At 32.0% G+C, this 21,926-nt stretch overlaps 1 protein-coding gene and 1 long non-coding RNA gene across 2 annotated transcripts; one reads left to right on the forward strand and one right to left on the reverse strand.

Moving 5' to 3' along the window:
* Positions 1-1,141: 1,141 nt before the first annotated feature.
* LOC143063026 (uncharacterized) lies at positions 1,142-17,379 on the forward strand. The gene is made up of 6 exons (XM_076234939.1): positions 1,142-1,229; positions 2,972-3,030; positions 11,591-11,839; positions 13,454-13,711; positions 15,574-15,642; positions 16,695-17,379. Exons 2-6 carry the CDS (start codon positions 2,979-2,981, stop codon positions 17,183-17,185), a joined length of 1,119 nt encoding a protein of 372 aa, XP_076091054.1. The 5' UTR covers positions 1,142-1,229; positions 2,972-2,978; the 3' UTR covers positions 17,186-17,379.
* On the reverse strand, positions 13,535-21,399 carry LOC143063027 (uncharacterized). The gene is made up of 3 exons (XR_012974922.1): positions 21,248-21,399; positions 15,265-15,379; positions 13,535-13,734 (listed from the first exon to the last, which is right to left on the reverse strand). It is a non-coding gene; the product is annotated as an uncharacterized LOC143063027 (long non-coding RNA).
* Between the last annotated feature and the right edge of the window lie 527 nt (positions 21,400-21,926).

A 21,926-nucleotide genomic window follows, 5' to 3' on the forward strand; every position in this document is an offset into this window, starting at 1 on the left:
AAGTTGGTAATAATGTATGATCATAAATATATGTTTAATCCGTAACCAGGATATTGTTCATCCGCCTCACGACATTAAGTTTGAGATGACATTTTTTATTATATTTTTTAAAACTAATTTGACATGAGTGTTTCTTTTGGAAATATTATTTAGAATGCATTTAATACTGTAATTACGAATTGTAGTAATAAACCATTGTCGTCATCTAGCAATAAATTACTCTAAAACTAGGACGGCCTTGAACTTGCAGATATATATGCTTTTGGAATCCTCTATTATGTTGAATCACAGCTTTAACTCTGAGATAAAGAACGGAAGCAGGAGCTGTTTCTATTGCTTTGAGCTTCACCATAAAATATATCTTGCCCCTTGTTTTCCTTTACGACTACACATGGAGAATTAATTTTCTCTGATCTTTACCATTGTCGCAATATAGCATGACTATTTTGTTAAATTGTTTGATTTTTTTTTATTGAACTTTTTTTTTTACAGTAAAAACTCGTGCAGGAATCGTATACATAATATAATTACCCAATCGACATGGCCTTCATGCGTGATTTTCCTATAAAAAAAAAGTTGATGCTTACAAGGAAGATTTTGAACAAGAGATGCCATCAATCGTTGCAGTTTACTGCTGTAAATTAAATGAAACTTTAAAATTTAAACCCCGCGAAAATGTTCCAACTTAGACTATCTCTATACTGACCGCTTGTTCTCGTTTTTAATGAAATACTACTTCAAATTTATTTATTTTCATGTCATTTTTAACAACACGACTAGTAAATACAGAAATGAAAGATGATGGATGGTGAGAATTTTGCCCACAGAGTCGATAAATTGATAGTGGGTAAATTTGCTGACTTAAGATGCAGTGGGGAATATTTCATTCATTTTCTTGACAAGCGATTAAAATTCACATAAGATCATAACGAAATCAGAGATCTATACTTTAAACTAAATTTGTTAAAAATACAACTCCATATCTCAAACTCAAAATGTTGATAACTAAATACACGTAGTCTAAGCGTTAAAAAGAGATCCTTTTACGGTCTGTCATTTGAAACTTATCCCACATATCCTGTTGTCAGTGGCTTAATATATCCGACAGACAAGGATTTTGAAGTTTATAACAACCCGCTTATGTAATTTAAAAAAGGATACATATATGAAAATTATAAATATCAGTTTTAAGTTTGATGTCCAGATATATTGTCCTGTGACAGCTCTGAGTAAGTGTATTTTATTCATAATATAATTCATAAAAAGTATCTTCATACATATTCATAAGGTATATTTAACATGCATGCATGCTCCTTAGAGCAAATCGCTATTGCTTGTAAAAAATCTGTGTGTATATAGTTTTGGGATATTTTGGTGTTTTTTTTCTATAGTGGTGAGTTCGAAATTAGTATCTAACTTTTTGTTTGGATATCATTCACGAAATTCCGATTAAGAATTTAGTCAGAATCAATTTCCAATAAATTCTTATCTGTAATATCTAGAATTTCTGACAACAGCATGTCAAATTCTAATTATGACTATTTTACCAATGCTTATACAGTAGGTGGATGAAAACTAAAATTCGGGCAGACTGTATCTAAATTTTTTTTAGTATATTTATATTTACAATAAAAGACTAAAATAGAATGTACTTCCCCTTTATAAAGTCGGAGCTCAAGATAAGTAATGTCAGTTAGATACAAATATATTCATTATGTTCAATTTTATCTTGGTAATACATGTAGCTGTATTTGGCAAAACTTTTAGGAATTTTTGGTCCTCAACATGCTCAATGCTCTTCAACTTTTTTATTCGAGCGTCACTGACGAGTCTTAAGTAGACGAAACGCACGTCTGGCGTAAATATAAATGTTTATTCCTAGTATCTATGATGAGTTTATTTATTTCTAAATTTTAAACGAAACAGATAAACGTGTGAATAGTAAAAGTATTTCGACAAAGCAAAAAGCCTCCGATAGTGTCGGTATCTTTTAAGATTGCTGGTTAATTGTTTACTTAGTACTCTAGACAGAAAAAAAAAACATATTTTTATAAAAGAAACGAAAACTGTTGTGCATAGCAAGGTTATTATAACATTGTATATTATTTTTTTTAATTCATGCGTTTTAATATTTATTTAAATTCGTTTGATATTCGAATAGATTCACAAGAGTTTGACAGATTGAAAAAAAAATTACATTGGAGATTAGCCAGACTGAGTCTTTTTTTTTCTCAAAATCTTTCGCTGGTGAATTTCAAATTAGCAACATTTTCATAAGTAAATTCTTAAGTAAATGCATAGTACAAGGAAAAACGTTCTATGCTTCAAACAACAGTTCATATATCGAATGTATATTAACTGTAAGAAAAATATAATTGGAATGCCTAGATCAATATAATACTTCAATAGTAAAACATTCGACAGCGAGTCTTTAAGAAAGAATTGGTTCTTTGTTAGTAGTATCCTACAATCAAGGAAATCGATTAAAGAATTTAAGTTTAGGAATTTCGTATCAATAACGGTAAATCGATTTCAATTTTCATGCAGCGAATAAATTCAACTTTATTGGAAAAAAAATCGGGGTCGTTCCAGTAGGAAAGGGAGATTATCTTGCATTGAATTATGACTTAAAACATCGGGCTTGGAAAATGACCTACTCATACTTGATTTAGATTAGACCGTTGGTTTTCCCGTTTGAATGGTTTTACACTTGTAATTTTTGGGCCCTTTATAGCTTGCTGTTCGGTGTGAGCCAAGGCTGCGTGTTGAAGGCCGATTATTACTTGGATTGAGAGTTGTCTCATTGGCACCGTCATGCCACATCTTCCTATATATATCTATTGACACATCTGGCCGTACCTTGACCTATAATGGCTTACTTTTATAAATTATTACTTGAATGGAGAGTTGTCTCATTGGCATTCATACCACATCTTTTTTATATCTTTTAATAATTGTTTGTTTTTTTAAGTAGAAAGATGTGGAGAGAGATTCTTGTAACAGCCATTTTTCTACAAGCGTTTTCTGTATGTAAGTACATTAATATTTATATGTCCCCAGAACGATTTAGTATTTAGTAAAATATAAATGTACAATCTGAGAATCATGCTTTATGTTATTTAAACAGCAATCTAAAAGAAAAGAAAACGCCGGAGAAAGCACTGAACCTACATCTACGTTTTTATTCCCGCTCCTACATTTTATTTGATATTCCAATGTCTACATTTATTTAATCTTTAATATGCCCGCTCATTCACCAACTTTCTATTCCCGATACACCATATACTTTGTATTCCCGCTCCACCATCTTCTTTATATTTCTGTTCATCCATATACTTTCTATTCCCGCTCATCCAAATACTTTCTATTCCTGATCAACCATATACTTTTCTTTTACCGCTCCGCCATCTTTTTTATATTTCTGCTCCTATGCATCTACTTTGTATTCCAGCTCCTTCATCGACTATGTATTCCCGCTCCACTTTCTTTTATGCATTTCTGCTCCTACATCTACTGTTTTATTGCGGCTTCTATATCTACTTTGTATTATCGCTCCTTCGTTTATCTTGTACTCTTGCTCCAACATCTTCTTTGTATTTCCGCTCATCCATATACTTTCTATTCCCGATCAACCATATGTATACTTTGTATTCCTGCTCCACTATCTTCTTTATATTCCCGTTCCTACATCTACTTTGTATTCCCGCTCGTTCATCTACTATATATTCCCGCTCCACTATCTTTTATGCATTTCTGCTCCTACATCTACTGTTTCATTGCGGCTTCTATATCTACTTTGTATTCCCGCTCCTTCATTTACCTTGTATTCCTACTCCGATATCTACTTTGTACAACCATCTACATTTTTTATTTATGCTACTTAAGATTATGGCTGAACGTTTCGACTAACTTAGTAAGGCACCGGCCTTTCATCACTTATATACAATGGGATTTCTGGAGGATAAAATGTATCAACAAGTTGAAAGTGAATTTGATACAGCTTTTAAAATGTACGTAAAATCGGAATGGAAGCGATTCTTAGACGACTGTTTTATCATTTTAAACAAAAGTCACAATTTAGAGAAGTTTCATAGTCTGATAAACACATTACATCCTTCGATTAAATTTACCATCGAATCTAGCGAACAAAGACTGCCATTTCTAGATATTTTAATATTAAAGAATGGAACAACCTTAACCACAGATTTATATTATAAGAAGACGGACACCCACCAATACCCGAATTTTCATTCCTGTCATCCTTCACATACGAAAAGAAACATCCCGTTTTGTCTAGCACGACGTGTATGTACAATTGTGAGTGATGATTTCACGAAGGAATTACGTTTGAATGAACTAAAGGTGTTTTTGAAAGGACAAAACTATCCAAACCCACTAATAGAAAAGGGAATAGAAAAGGCAAAAGCAATATCAATGACGGAACTCAGGTCCACAGCACGTAAAGAGAGTAATACAGAACTTATCCCGTTTGTTAGCACTCATAACCCGTACAATCCTGACATATTCAACGTCATAAAAGCAAATTTGCCAGTTTTACAAAAAACGAAAAAATTAAAAAAGCTTTTCCCTACAGAAAAATTCCTGAAAAGTAAAAGACAGCCTTTAAATCTTAAAAAGATTTTAACAAGGGCTAAGTTTTATGACCCAAATGGAATACAATACAACGTTTCAAAATGTAATGACCCTAGATGTGGTCTTTGTGAATATATGGCAACCGGCCCGCAAATAACATTGAAAAACGGCCAAACCATTGTTCCAAATGCAGACATGAATTGCAAAACGGTAAACCTTATTTACTGTATTGTATGCAGCACTTGCAAGGAATGGTACATCGGACAGACTGGTAACTCAATTTGTCAAAGAGTTCGTGTTCACAGACAACAGATACGAGATCCATCCACACGAATGCAAGATGTGAGCGAACATTTCGAAACGTGCAGTAGTGGAAAATTTACCGTATATCCGTTCTATAAAATGAGCGAATCGAACAAATATAAAAGACTGGCAAAGGAAGCACACTTTATAAAGGACTTTCAGCCAAAATTAAACGGATCTACGTAAACACGTTTGATTTATCTCCCCTTACCGTTATTGTAACGTAATAAACGTTACCAACGGCAGTGTCGTCAAGGACATTGTTAAAACGTCGCCTGAAGATTGCCAATATTTTAACGAACTGTTATTATTTGATGTGAAATGTAGTTTGCAAATTTAAAAATATTATTATATACATTCTGTACACCGTGTTTATTTACTTTTGCTATATTATCAGATTATTACATGGCATTTTTCATATCGCATGTATTATCAGCCCTAGGTTCAATATCAGCCCAAGAGCCGCATGGCTCGAGGGCTGATATTGACCAAGGGCTGATAATACATGCGATATGAAAAATGACATGTTATGATCTTTTTATCATATGCTTCAACAGGAGAGAAAAATAACAGATTCATATATTGATCCTTTTACGTGGTTCCCGAAGTTTAAAGAGTAAAAAAGTTCACGGCCGTCGGACCCAAAATTTGATACATTCAATATGAAATCTTTCTATCATATGCCTCAACAGAGAGAGAAAAAAAAAACATTTTAATATGGACGAATCTACAAAAAAATAATTCAACAATACACATAATGATCATTGTTTGGAAAAGTCAACTTTTTAAAGAAACTTTCTAAATTATGTTTCAGAAAAACTTTAAAAAATGCATTTATTAAATAATTTGTTTGGTTTGGTTTTTTTTTCTTTCTATTATTATTTTAAACAATATACTTTCCAGTATTCAAATAATTGGTTTGTACACTACTTTGTAATGTTTTTCACTGAAAACGTAGCACTGAGGTGTATTTTCCGGAATTGGCCGAGTATTACCGGAATGCCATGTGATAACGTTACGGAAAGGCATGTGATAACAATCGAAGCATGTGATAAACTTTTCATATCAGCCCGCTAAGCACCAATTCAAAAAATATGGAATTTACGTCAATTTAATGCTATTATCATACGGTAAAATTTATATGTTATTTAGTCTAAGTATATGATAAATATATATATATATACACGTCGCGTACGGTGTTGGTGTTAGTTTTAGTAACGTTATTTTGACGTTATTTTTTCATGCATTGTATAAATAACGTCGTTCCTTTTTTTATTTCGTGCAGCTCAATTATACAGCATAATTTATATGAGCGGTTTGCTTGACTTGCTACGACATTAGACATTAGACATTATTTTATTAAACCAATCATGGGCCCTTGTCGGGCAAGATACAAAAACATCATACAATGATTATATAAACATTAGTGAAATACACAATATTATAAGTAATACACAAATAATAAATTGATAATATGAGCAATGTAGGATATAATTAAGGTAAGAGGCATTGAGTGCAATGAGGTCGATTTAATATTAAATTAATATGATATAAAGTTTATTAATACGGAAACAAAAAGTAAAAATAGAACCAGGAATATAGTATCTCATTCTGCAGTAGTTCTCCTCATGACCAGTGCACAGCAGTGAGGGACTTTTACATCACAACAATGCAAAGGTCATCAAGGGGAGATCCTTCAGAACTAGCTACAGATACATGAGATTACTCCAATAGTGATTCTCCTCATGATTAATGCACAGCAGCAAGGGTTGACATTGCTACTGGGCAATATTCATCAAGGGACGGTGCTCTAGAACTCACTATAGAGAAAATATAAAGTTCAAATTCAAGTAGTAGCAACTGAACTCCAAAAACTTTTAGGTTGTTTCCAAGATTACACAGATGTATGGAAGCTTAAAGTTAATGTTGATAAAACAAAGGTCGTGGTTTTTTCAAGGAGACGACCATCATGTAATTTTCAATTTTTATTTAATGTCAAAAAACTGGATATTGTTGATGAATTTAATTACTTAGGAACAGTTCTAACAAGAACAGGCAATTTTAATAAAACAAAACAGTTTAATGTAGAAAAAGCTACCAAGGGTCTTTACGAAGTGTTAAGACTAGGTCGTCTACATATTCTTTCTATATATAGCCAGCTAGATTTATTTGATAAAATGGTAAAGCCAATACTACTGTACGGTTGTGAAGTAAGGGGTATTGGCAATAACGACATGATTGAAAGGGTACATTTAAAATTTTGTAAATTGTTATTAAGTCTGAAAACATCTACACCCTCTTATATGATTTATGGGGAGCTTGGGAGATATCCTATAGACTTGGACATAAAAACTAGATTGATTTCATTTTGGGGGAAATTAAACTCTGGTAAAGAGACAAAACTATCATATATTTTATATAAATTGTGTTATCACATGTCTATTAATGACAATGTGAATTTTTCATGGTTAAACAGAATAAAGACTATTCTGAACGAATGTGGTATCCCAAATATATGGGAAACGCAATCTTTTATAAATAGCAAGTGGTTATTCATCAAACTTAAGATCAGTATGTACAAGTCTGGCATTCTTTACTTGAAAACTCGCCAAAGGCACTAAATTACAAACTTTTTAAAGATTTTTTTGGAAAGGAAGATTATTTTGAAATTCTTGGGTACAAACTGTCTATTGATTTGTGTAGATTTAGGACCACAAATCACAAGCTCCCTATTGAACAGGGTAGATGGAACAATATAGTTAGAAACAATAGAATTTGTCTTCTATGTAATAAAAATGATATTGGTGATGAATTGCATTATATATTAGAATGTAAATACTTTGAAGAAAACAGGAAACATTGTCTGTCACATTATTATTTAAAAAATGCAAATATCGTCAAATACAGACAGATTATGTCTTCAAAAAACAAATCAGTATTGATTAAATTATGTAAATTCATAAAGATTATTAACACAGGTGTATGTGCTCCTGGCTAAAACGGACTTCATATATTGTCTTAGCAACTATTTTGTTTGTTCTGTCTTGTTGTAAATATTGTACATAATTGAATGTCTTCTCTATACCTATGTATATGGTTTATTGAGAAAAAAAATAAAGATAAGGGAGATAAATCCCATTAAAACTTTTCATATTTCATAATGAACATGCATAATTCTGATAATAAATTCTCATCTTCATTATTCATTAACCATATCAGTTTTTGGTTAGGGTCAAGATTTTAAAAATTCTTGCAGCAATTATTTATCATTGTTATCATGTCTTTCCTTTGGTCCGATAAACTATCACAGTTAAAAAGAAAATGTGTTTCATCTTCGACCTCATTACTACAATATCTCTTACATATAGAACCGAATGCAAAAGCGGCACATATTTTTTTTTAAAGTACAGTTAAATTAAAACGGAAAAATAATATTCATTTACATTAGTATCCCTTTGGAGCAAAGATATTTTCTCTTTCTTTTGATTGAAACAGGATATTTAAAAAAAAAGTTTAAACCACTGTCTTTTCTGCTGCTTTTTCTTTTAGTTTAAACATATTTATTTATAGTGGATTGGGAAACAAGTTATTACAACTTATATTAATCCGTTTCCACTTTGAGGGTGCGAGTGCTTCCTTGTAGCCTTAGCCTGCTCTTTTCGAAATCTAAAAGGGTGACTTTTATGTGCAAGAGATATTGCTCTCTCTTAATAAAACACGGGTCAGTCTTTTATCACCCCCTTCCGACGGACTATCATTGTTTCACAAGACCATCATACTCGCAAATACTACCGTTTTCCCTATAGGCGAATGTGCACCACAATCTAGACAAGATAAAGAGAAAAATCAGTTCCTACTGCAACTTTATCAACAGTATTGTACTGATTGTGCATGGGTTTTCTCTTCCAGATCTCGCGCATGAGTCTTTGTTTTTTAATGAAAAGTGTGCAAACAAAATAAATATTGAAACAAATATATAAAGAAAAATGCAAGGATGAACTTAAGGATGTTTCATTAATCCTTGTATGTGCCCATCGAAATTGATAAAGAAGCATGCCAGCATTTTTTTTTATCCTTTCATGTTCCTATGTCCCTAGAAACACACTATCCATTCTTTCTGATTTGAAAATGTGCAATATAAATTGATCCTTTTTCTATTTTAATCGTTCGTTCTAAGACACCAGGTCCCATGTACTGAATAGAGAACATTCAAACTAGTCCCCAAACTGCCTCAAATAATAGATAAAAGGGGAGGGAGAGGATTTCAGAAACATTAAACCTGTTAAGAAAGTTTTGAATAAGCATTCAATGACATATTTGTCGCTGGACGTCAGATAAACAATGAATCAATACACAAAAAAATGCGCCAATTTGGGTTACGCAATGTTTCAACCAATCTCATTATTATAATTAAATCATACTATTGGTTGAGAAATTGACAATTTGTTATATCAAATTGACAATTCGTTTTATCAAATTGGAAAAAGTTAATTAGCATGGCACGTAAAGGCTTCCGCAATTTTCGACGTTAGGCACTACATGTCAAGTTTTACAGAACGTAACGTCAAAACAAGTAAAAAAGCATGGTGTGACATTATGACTAGACAAAAGTAGTCGCTGACTGTGTCGTTAATACTTCCGACATGTGATCGAAAATGGGTTAAAAAAAATCCCTGAACAGTAGATTTTAATGTTATATAGTATTTTTTGTGCTATTATAATTTCAAATTTTCCCCCCTCCAAAACTGTATAATATGACTTATCATACTTGTAACAAAAATGTAAAAAACGGCGTTTTGTGACATTTTGACTAGACAAAAACAAAATGATCGCGTTTATTTTTTTTTTCAATATTTTCTCTGAAAACTTCGACACAATTTTTTTTCATACACTTAAAAAAAAGAGTTTTCACGTTTGAATAAAATTTCATATCGTAGAAAAGACTGCAACTGACTATTACTTTTCATAAGACACTTTACAAATACGCCAAAACGTCAGAAAACGGCGAGTGTGACATTTCAACGGATTTAATAAAATGAACAATTTAGGACATAATTTAAACAAATTGAATACTTGCTAATTGAAGACATAGAAAGTTGCATATTTATTGTATAATTTTGACACAGGAAGGGTGGATATGTAAATTGTGGTTTGGATCTGCAGCATTCGTTCGAATTTTGAAGAGCTCCAAAAAATATGCGAGATTTGGGTTTTGTGACAGAAATACAAATTTCAAAAAATCATTAATTCTGCCACGATCTTTTGAAATGTTGTAACACAACTTTTTATTTTTTTTCCTTATTATATACGGAATAAAAAGATATATCATTTTCGGAATAATCTATTTGAATTACCTTTAAAAATCACTCTTTACTTCACCCCTATCCATATTTTTTTTCAATTTTCGGCTTGACCACAAAACAAAGTGAACTTTTCGTCCTGGTCAGACGCGTCCAGTTAACGATGACGTCATAGATAAAACATACACCATTAACACCAAAGACTACTCTTGCTAGGAGTACAACTTTTTTTTAATAAGTTTAAAAATTGACAAGAATAACTTCAAAGCAACGCTGATCATATGTCGCGGTGTTACTTGTCTACACGCTCAAAATTAGTGTTATTAGGGATCATTCGAGTAACAAAATGAATAAAAGTATTGATTTTAAGGCATATTCCATTTCTACTTTTAATTACGCACATTTTGATATATACATTTATATAGTTATCAATTCCAAAACTTCTAACAAATGCAATAAAGACGAACTGGAAAGCAAAACCCGTATTATCACCAACACCGTACGATCGTCGTTATAGTTGAAGATACAAAATGTAATTATTATCGGAATATGTAATATTTATTTGTTTAATTTAAATGAGAGAGAAAGGTGATGTTTGCCGAGCTTAATTTAAGCCTTTTTTGTAGCGACTACACATCCATGTTATATATTATCCTGCAATGTGCATGCTAATGTTTTAGCCGACAATTTATAATTTACGCATGAAAACATGTCCCTTTATTTTGCCGACTTTGCTTTTCAATAAGAGCGACAACATTTTAACGGAGACCGCACAATAAACTGCAACCAAAACAATGATTTAAATGCATCCGTTCGCTTCCAATAAAAGCAGGGTACAGGATATCTATGCAAATACTACTTGTATCGACAGGGAATATAGTAAAACGGTCGACAGCAGAATACAAGTTCTTCTTCAAGCCACCAAAATAAAACATCTTTGCTTTAGCCGACAAAGCACGGTTTGGTTTAAATTTATTAAGTCATTGACATTTAACGTCATAATCCAACTACATTTCTTACGTCTTTACTTTCGCGGACCATCGCACTTTAGCGTATGGAAGCATCGCACTTTAGCGTATACCATCGCACTTTAGCGTGACCATCGTACTTTAGCGTCCCCATCGCACTTTAGAGTCCTACATATATAAATACATTGTTTGATTCTCATTTCTGTTCAAGAATTTGGGAACAAGATTACGAGTTTCAAAACATATTCTCGTTCCTGATGCCCCCTTTCCTCCGACAAAATATGATGATGGTCGTTGCCTTATTGTTGTCGAGGTAAATTCGTGATTAAAGGAACCTTAATTAAATATGACACAAATATGTTCAAATGTTGCATTTCCCATTTATTAGATTGAAAACAATTACTTAATGGTAAAATTTATTTTCAGATGCAATAACACTGAAGGTAAAGAATGGAAAAGTTGCATATTTCAGATGTAGTGATGGACAAGTTGTCAGTGTCACGGAGGCAACCTATGAAAAGGGCTCTTGTGGTGATTCCAGTGCAGTTGTGATTGTGCAAGGACTTGCAAACGGAAAAACAAGCTTTGATCTACCAGTTGCAAAATCAGTTTTTTCGACCACATGTGCAGCTAACGTTGATGAAAAACTGAAAGTCAAGTATGACTGTGTTAGTCGTAAGTGTATTCTTTAAGAAATGTCTATAGGTCCGAGAAATGCACGTGTCATATCAAATAATTCTCAATTCCATATTTTTCTAAAAATAACAACTACCGATATGATTTGGTTTAGATTTATGTTAATAGCTAGTGTTTGGAGAATGTCATGCTCTGTTCAGGGTAATCAACTCGATCAAGATTATTTTAGACCCCTTGTAAAAAGAAATGACCAGATCTAGACTTGTGACATAAATAGTTTTTGACTTAACAAACGAGCGTACTATAATGAATTTGTAATTAGCAATGGTAGATGATGATTCCAATAGATTGTCCCCCTAATAAGCAAAATATCCTCAAGTTAATAGGACTTATTTTATTTTATTTTATTTTACAATCATGTTTGTATGTGAAATAGTAAAGATATTTAAGAAAAGTATTTGAGGAATAGCTGTAATGTTTTTTTTCTGTCTTTGAAGAAATAACATTAAAATTGTGGTAAACACTGAATAACCCGATTATTTAAAAGTGTGCACCACATGTTTGAGGTTATTTCGAATAGACCAAAAAAAATAGTCTAGTAATTCCTTGTAATAATTTAATTCTATATTCCTTTTTTATGAGGACTAAATGATGAAGCCACTGTCACATGATAAAATTATGTCTTTGAGCTGATAGACGAAAAAACTTTAAGTCAATCACAAGACGTGTGCCATTAGTCCATATGACAATGGAATGTTAGAGCTAATGCATGTAGATCAAGACCTTGGTTAGCTTGCTTGACTTGTTTGTATGTTATAAATAAAGGCAACAGTAGTATACCGCTGTTTAAAATTCATAAATCGATAGAGAAAAAACAAATCCGGGTTACAAATTAAAACTGAGGGAAACTTATCAAAAAAAGACAACTACGACACAACAGAGACACAAAATTGTAATTGAGATAACATCCAATCGAATTTAAATATAATATAAAAGCAAGCCAACCAAAGTTGTACTCTACAAACATTAGGAAATTAGCTCTAACATCAATTACTTTTTTTTTTATCTTTGTTTGTGTTCACAGAGTACATACATTTTGTACATGTAGGCTCATATCCCTGATAAGTTTATCAATCAAATTATAGGATAAGCCGTGATACTTGTACATATATTTATTAATAAGAATAATTTATAAAACTTATCCAATTTGAGTTTGTCGTCTGTAATTATCAAAATAATGATCGAGTTCCTTATTCGAATCTGTTGACTCTTTTGGTCCAAAGGAATTTGCAAATAGACTTTAGAAGATGTAATGTCTTTCTTATATCTTCAATAGTATAGTTTGTCAATGTCGTAAATGACCAATAGAAATATATTTGTATGAGTTCTTTTCCCGACAATGATTATGCATAATATAATTGGCAGAGAGAGCAAATGTATGTGTAATGTGTGTACTGCTTAAGTTTTTCAAATCTTTTAATGACATATATCTTTTGCTTAAAACTATTTTTTTTTATGAACACCAATTCCTTCCCATGATGTTCGTATGCAAAATCTATTGATTAAAATTATCTCGAAAGGATGCAAACATAACCAATCTTATACATAGTTCGTTAAAGTGTTATTTTTCAATCATTTTCCATTTCATTTCAGCTACTGCAACTGCAACAACACCAAATGGAGATACGGCAGCGGTATCATGTGATGCCGGGCAATACATAACAATGACAAAGGCCATTTATGGCGATACCGCGAATAATTGTTATGACGTAAATGCATTTTCTATTGTCCAGTCTAGCTGTAACAATAAAGTAACTTGTTCGATAAGTGTAGACTCGGCTACGTTTCCAGGTTCCACTTGTAGCCCGACTGGCAGTGAGAGTTTATCAGTTGCTTACAGCTGTACACAAGGTAATACATAGTCGTGTGTAGCTCTGCAAGTAAAACAGAAATAGATGAGCGAGAAAATACTTTTCCTGATCCGTTTTGGCTCAGAACGCTCAAGGGACTTAATTCTTTAAAAATAAGCTGGACGTTTATAATCACATGCTATAAGTAAAACAAATCAAGCTTCTCAATTTTCAAAATAAGTGTTTGTCAAATTGCTATATATCAAACGAAATTATTCCTGTTAATTATGTGTTTTAAATTTCTTGAAGTTTATATATATTTGTCAACGGATCAAGGTAAATATTTTTACAAAATTTTCATGAAAATTGAACGAGCCACATCTATTTTAGTTAAAGTGTTGGGTAACATAATATAAAACAAAATTATCTCCAATGTTTTTGTTTTATATAAAAAGTAGCTATATACGATCCGATCTAGATTTTTTCACGTGACAAAAGTAATACATTTTTTAAAATTTTTTACCCGTCAGAATACCTTAGATTCTGAAAATTTGAATTAAGGATATTCGCTACTCATGTTTTAGACTTTTTGTCAAATATTTGGAACTCTATAGTTTTTATTCAGTTAGTGCCTATACAAATTTGTCGGAAGGACTTTTATGATATGTTTGTGAGAAAACTTGGTCCAATTTATACACAAATAAATAACTTTTAAAAAGGTGTTTTATCCTTATAATTCTTTACAATAGAGGATAAGAAATTTATTTTCCACCTCTGTAACCTTTATCACATGTGAATTGTATGTTTGTAACATTAAATTGGCCTGGCGCATTAATATATTTTCTTATTACCGCAAAAAACATGTTATTATCGCCGCCAGCTTGTTTACATCGGTTACTAAAACTTTTAGAAAAAATAAACAACGCCAAGTACAATAACCGGAAGTCCTGTCGACCAATCATATCAACGTATTCTGTAATGTGCAAATCATATAAGAATTATGTGAATATATATCTATGATCATCATTAATTCCGTGTTCTATATCAATTTTTTATTTTCAATTATTATTTTTCTTATGGTGTCCTTCAGTTTCGAAAATCCTTGTCCATATAAAATGATGCATGGTCTGTAATTGAAAGGAGTAAGTTCCGTAAAGGTCATATGTGGTCCTGAAATAGTATGTTCGTTGTTTCACATTAAAAAGAAAATAGTTAAAGTTGACGAAAAAACACGTAATAAAGTGAAATAAATCTTATTTTGTACAGTTTTTCTTATAAAGCTTTAAGATTTACAACCCAAATAGGCCATAAGAAGAGATTTTGGTTGAAATTTCACAAAATTGACTGGATTTCTATCAAATTTTTGTCCAGGAAATATAGAGCGCTAACTTCAACACACTTTTTTTTAAAGCCAGATAAGTAAAATTATATAACCGTGAAGCATAATGTTAACAGACGTTTGTTTTGTCGACGTCCGTGTTCCTAGTCCAAAAAATAATGGAAATTTATATATTTTTATTGAATTTTCATGGGAAATCATCACGAAAGCTACATGTGTGACGTCTAATAAGAATGCTTATACATACATTTATAACAAATAGTAATATTGCATACCAAGTACTTGTATGATACTGTCTGTAGTGTTATCAAATGCGTGTTTTCATATTAATCCTGTATCATTTTCAAGTACAGTTGTATTTTGTTGCGGTAAGCTGTATTGGGTTGAGATCTGGAAGTAGAAGAAGAAATACACGTAAAGGCCTCATCGAACCTAATCCTTTATATTTGTCACATTGGTATTCATACCACACCTCTTTATCTATTACTTACAGTACAATTAATCTTATCTATGCAATGCTTTGCTCTTTGTGTTTTTTGTCTAGAAAATGCTGTCCCACATTTATAAACACATTTTATTTACAGTAACAGGACAAGTGTATACACATTGGGGAAGTACAACGTGTGGATCAACCGCTCAATTATTATACTCAGGTAAAGTATTCTATAGAATATACAGTATATAATACATTTTTTGTCTTAGACTCCATGCGCAAATATAATTTGTTAAGCTACAAATGTAAAAAAAAATATGGTTTGGTTTAAAGATATTTATAGTAAAAACTAGTTTTAACTTGTCACTTGCACCTGTTTGAAAAAGTATGATTCCACTATATATTATGTTTAATAGCTTATAGATATACCATACGTGACATCGAAGACTCCTCTAAACATCGCGACTATCGATTCACTCTTTCGCATATGTTTGTGCTTGTCACAAACCATGAGCCCGTAGTTCAGTAGTTGTCGCTTGTTTATGTCAGTCATATTTGGTTTTCGGAAATTGTTTTTGTTATGAAGTCGGCCCTTGGTTTTCTTGTTTTAATTGTTTCGGATATTTAATATCGGGGACTTTTATAGCCGACTACAATCTATTGTTTTCTCATGTATGGTTGAAGGTCGTACGGACGCATATAATTGCCAGAATCCACTTCTTTTGAACTCTTACATGGATAATTGTCTCATTGCCAATTATAGCACATCTCCTAATTTTATATTGGATTGAAACACTCATTTTAATGGCATAGAAGAGATACGAAGATTTGTTTACCCTCGAAAGGCACACCTTCATATCTCCCTATGACAAGGGAAATGAAATCTCTAATGTCACAACTAGTATTATGATATCTTGAGCTGCTCAAATATTTACTCAAGAATTAAAAAAAAGACCCATCATATCACTTGATTTTATTTAATGGTATTTGTTTAAGTCAAGATTTTTTTTATGTTATTTTCATGTCAAACGTTCTATAGTCCGTTGCACTGAACCATTGTAGACCAAAACTATGAATTTCGGCACAAAATATACCAACTCACTATAATCAAATTTTCCAATGTTTTGCAGTAGAGCGTAAACGTTAGCCGTCAAATTAAGTAAAAAAATTCTTCAAATTTAAATCATAATTTAGTATTACAATTTCATAAACAAAAGAAAACGAATAGATGATAAATATACGTTTACCAGAATGACATTTTTTAATTGAAAGGCATTATGGCTGGTGGACCTCAAAGTACAGCAGGATCTGGTAGTGACTACCTTTGTATGCCAACCATACCGTCTTACACAGGTGATGAATCGGGTTCCGCCGAATCAGAAAGGGGACAACTTTACGGAATTCAGCTTGGGCTGGACACTAGTGATGCGTCGTCTCCTTTTGATACTAGTAAAAATGGTTATGTTGTTGACTGTGCCGTTTGCCAGATTTTAGCAAATCCCGCGGTTTTCATGCAAGCAGCAACAAACACGTGCCCAACGGGTTGGACAGTTGTATATACTGGTTACCTAATGTCTGAAACAGCTACAGAAGCAACTGCGACTTCAAAGGGATACGCGTGTCTGGACAAAGACGCACCCCTGTCAACGGATAGTAGTTCCGATAATGCATTCGTGTATCCAGTAGAAGGAAAATGTGGAACACTATCATGTCCCAATTATATCGATAATGCCGAACTTACGTGTGTTGTTTGTTCTAAGTAATTTGTATGCAGTCTGAGACTGCTAAAGGCTTTTAATTTAAATATAATGAGCTTTAAACCACCACTCGTATAATTGCTCCAAGATACATACTGTTTTCATATCTGTTATACTCAATGTATTTTCGATAAACAACAAACTATGGAATGTACGGTAACAACAAAAAGCTTATTTGATTAAAATACAATTGAATTATAGTTATATTGTTTACTTATTATGTATGTCACAAACTTAATGTTTAAAGTTTATATGGCAATAAATATTTGATATTGAAAAACAAAAATGAATTTGATTTAAATTACGTTTAATGTTTTTTCTTATTACATTAAGCATGGTGTATATGAAAACTTTCCTCGCTTTCGAATTCATCAACATCAATAATTCCAAGAAAATATATTTTTCAAATAGATCAAGGTTGTTGAAAATGTTAGGTGCAGATGCCACGAAAACATAGAAATGATGTTATATTCGTACTGTTGTTGCCCCACCTACAATAGTAGAGGGGCATTATGTTTTCTGGTGTGTGTGTCAGTTCTTTATGTTCGTCGGTTCGTTTGTGTTTCCTTCCGTCTGTCCCGCTTCAGTTTAAAGTGTTTGGTCAAGGTATTTTTTTTATGAAGTCCAATCAACTTGAATCTTAGTACACATGTTCCCTATTATATGATCTTTCTAATTTTAATGTCAAATTTAAGAGTTTACCCACGATTTCACTGTCCACTGAAAATAGAATATGATAGTGCGAGTGGGGCATCCGTGTACTTTGGACACATTCTTGTTTTTAATTATATTTGAACGCTATATAATGTTAAATTGTGCTGGATTACTTTTTGACTCAAAAACATATGGTCGGCATTCTCTTTTCTGACAAATTATTATAAAGTATAACTATTGTCACATAGATATAAAGCAGCTTATTTCCACAAACAATTGTACCGATCGAAAGCTTGATTTGACTCCCTTACGTTGCTCTTTCTTGACTTTGTATCAGGATGTTCTTCCAAAGAGTAAGTAACTAATTGTAAAAGTAAACCATTATAGGTCAAAGTATGGTCTTCTACGCGGAGCCTTGGCTCACATCGAACAGCAAACTATAAAGAGCCCCCAAAATAGCAAGTGTAAAACCCTTCAAGCGGGAAAACCAACGGTCAAACTTATATAAAAACGAGTAACGAGAAACACTTATAGACGACATTAGCAACCAAGAGCACTGAGCATCAGGTTCCTGACTTAGGACAGGAACAAATAATTGCAGGGAGTTTAAACGTTTAAATAAGTACCAACTTTCACCCTTACCTGAAACATTAGTGTAACATCCCAACATATAAAAGACACACTATAAACTATCAATTGAAATAGCATAACTCAATCAAAAGACATAATAACACAAGCGAACATACACTAAACTTTATGTTTATATATATATATACTAGAATTGTTTATTTCAAGTATTGATGTCCTGATGGCAGGTTTTTGGTAACCCAAGCGATATAGAAATACGGTTACCTGTTCTTCATCATGCACAAATAAGGGGTTGTTATGGTCGATTTAATTTTTAAGAGAGGAACTGTTCATCAGTTCGCACCTACGTCTGGTTAAAATTGGGACGTTGATTTCATGCTTTAAAAGTGATATCCCCTTTGCAGGTTAGATAATCGCTGCAATACATCTCTAAAATTAGAAATTGTAGTTGGCTTTCTTGAAAGATGAATGAATATTGCCAAAATCCAAGATCCCCCCCCCCCCTATAATAGCAGTTCAAAATCAGGCCAATTATTCAAACCCACTTTTAAAACTGATTTTTTTGTTAATATTATTCGCGACTTTCCTGAATTTTCTCGACAATTTAGCAGTTAATATTAAGCAATCGACAACCAACCAATCAATCCATTCAAAACATTTGCGCTTTTAACTACGATAGACATGAATTTATTTCTTCTTTTCACCTATGAAAGTTTACCTGTAGTCTTAAATTAATTAAGCAAAGTCATGGAAAGATGTTCGCATATTCTATTCAAAGGAACAACCACTTAACTTCAAAAGGGGGTATGTTTTTTTTTCCTGAAAATATATTCTGATCCCCAATTTAATGAGTAAGAAATTCTGACTCTGACAAAAAACAATAACACCCAGCAACATTAAGTTTTAAACATGTTATACAAAATCTGTATTTCGTTTAAATATAATATTTCCTTCTTTTCAACCAATATAACCTCCTAACAGGATACTAGCACATTTTTATCCCTCGCCACAATACATGTGACGTCATTTCCTTAATGAATCGTGCCACTCTGTATTACAATTTTGTCATTTTTTTCTTTTTCCATCAAGTATCTGAAATGTTCGAATTTGCACTCTTGAAATATTTTAATGATCGATGAATTTTTTCATTAAAGACTATGGTTAACGTTTTAATGTTAGGTTAAAATGTAGAAAGAAGCACATTTTCCCAGTGAAAGGTTTAGTTCTATTAAACCAGGTTTAGCTCACCATTTCTTCATAAGGAAATGCATGTACTAAGTCAGGAATAAGACAATTGTGTTTCATTCGTTTGATGTGTTTGAGCTTTTGATTGGTCATTTGATAAAGGACTTTCAGATTTGAATTTTTCCATGGAGTTCGGTATTTTTTTTTCTACTTATATATACGTTTCTGACAACTAGTTGATAGCGGAGTAACTGCTAGGTTGAGCCAATGGTTACAAAGGAATGGTACAGATTCTTGAACATCTCCATATTGTGTATGTACGTGCTATGCAAATAAAGCGATAGTTCAGTACATAAAAAATATATCATTTAATAGTACAATGAGTTTTCATCTATATTGACTGATCAAGTGGTATTATCAAAATGTTTTAGAATTAACAAGCAGAAATTTAAACTCGGCTCTGCATAAATAAAATAAAATTCTAAAATTTGCAAAAATTTACCCTTTTTTCCGTCTAAAGTTTTTCTTTCTTTTTTCCAAAAACGTTATTTAAAATATACTTGATTTTAGATATTTTAACTGCAATTTTCATATCAAAGTTCACGAAAGCAACTATGAAAGGTCACCATACAGGTTTTTACATCTGTTATTTATATTATATAGTACATAAGTATAGATTGCCTAACATGTATGTCATATGTTACTATTTATAAGCACTTGCATACATAAGTATATATGAGAATAATATCCCCATGCAAAAAGTCATTAATAAATTCATACTTAGAAAGTTAACAATAAGAAACCTCTCAAAATCTATTAGCAATGAAACTGATTGAAAGTCATTCTGAATTTCCTTATATACCTATCTTTATATAACGTGAAGATTTGTATCGATTTCAAATAAAATACATTACTGTATGTAAAGTTTAAAAAGCAGTGTTCATTTCAATTGCATGGAATCGATCACATCTACCTACATACATGTACACATGACTTTTTTTGTCGTGTTTATATATACTGTTAATATATAATAGGTAAACTATTTCTTATACTCTAAATGTATATAACTTGTAAGACACACAAATAGTACTTTTATTTCGGTACTATGTCGTGGTCGAGTACTTCCGTTTTAGCACGGAACACTCGACACACAGTCATATTATGTTGATAATAATAATAGAGTTGCGTTCAATATCGTAGCGCCTAAATAGGGCTACGCAAATTTATGACTATTGAACGTGTAGCTAGCCTAGCTGCTACATAGATATTGATAGCAGCTAGGCAAGCTACTCGTTCAGTAGACACAAATCTACGTAGCACTACGTAACAGCTACGATATTGAACGCGGCCCTGTATAAATTTTTGATTACGTGGAACATATATACAACGAAAATATTTTTTTCGAAAATCATAAAAATCAATAAATATGGATATTATTTTCAACAACAAAATATTACACAAAGTTAGTAGGGCATACTTATTTAAAATACATGATATTCAAATTTTGCGTAATATCTTTTAATACAAAAAACTGAACGTTTAAAGTAAATTTCGACCTTATTTATCCTTTAAAGTAGCGCATGCAAATATAAAAAAAAATGTAACATGTTTAATTGACTAGGTAAAAATAGCTTAACATACATGTGTGTCGTGTGTCTTCAGTTAAAGTCAACCATTTAAAGTCGAGAATCCGATATGACTGTGGTTATTACAGTCAGAGCATAAAGACCAAAAATTACACCTTCCTCCTTCTCCCCCATCATAGACATCATTGTTACGTACATGTATAGTCTTATTCCTCTATAAGTTTAAAGAATTAAATTTGAAAGAAATATGATATTAATTAACAAGATTTTCAATTTACGAAATTAATCATAACAAAAGTAAAAAAAAAAGTTGAGAAGATTATATTACGTTTTAAAAATATGTAAACTACGCTTTAACGGAAATAGATGCATATAGTTTAAACAGAATATATACGTTAGAACATTATATATGCCAAGTCTGCTTGTTAGAACGCCAAGTTCATCAATAATATGAGATCGACATCACCTTGTCTTAAATACTGATCTATTTTTACACTGATTTGTATGGATTTTCAATGTTAATGTTTATGTTTATTGTGTGTATCAAACAGTGATCTGGATCGTTAACTTTCAAAGAAACCTCTCAATACTTTTAATGTATCAAAATCTTTAAAGGATCCATTTAAGAAGAGCTCCACCCAAAGTTAACGTGTAAATTCTTGCTTATAGGCAGTTATACTAGGGGGTTTAATCATGCATACACAATAGAATTTTTTATTGAATATAAATGAAAG

This window comes from Mytilus galloprovincialis, chromosome 2 (assembly GCF_965363235.1).
Source record: "Mytilus galloprovincialis chromosome 2, xbMytGall1.hap1.1, whole genome shotgun sequence".
Taxonomy (NCBI): Eukaryota; Metazoa; Mollusca; class Bivalvia; order Mytilida; family Mytilidae; genus Mytilus; species Mytilus galloprovincialis.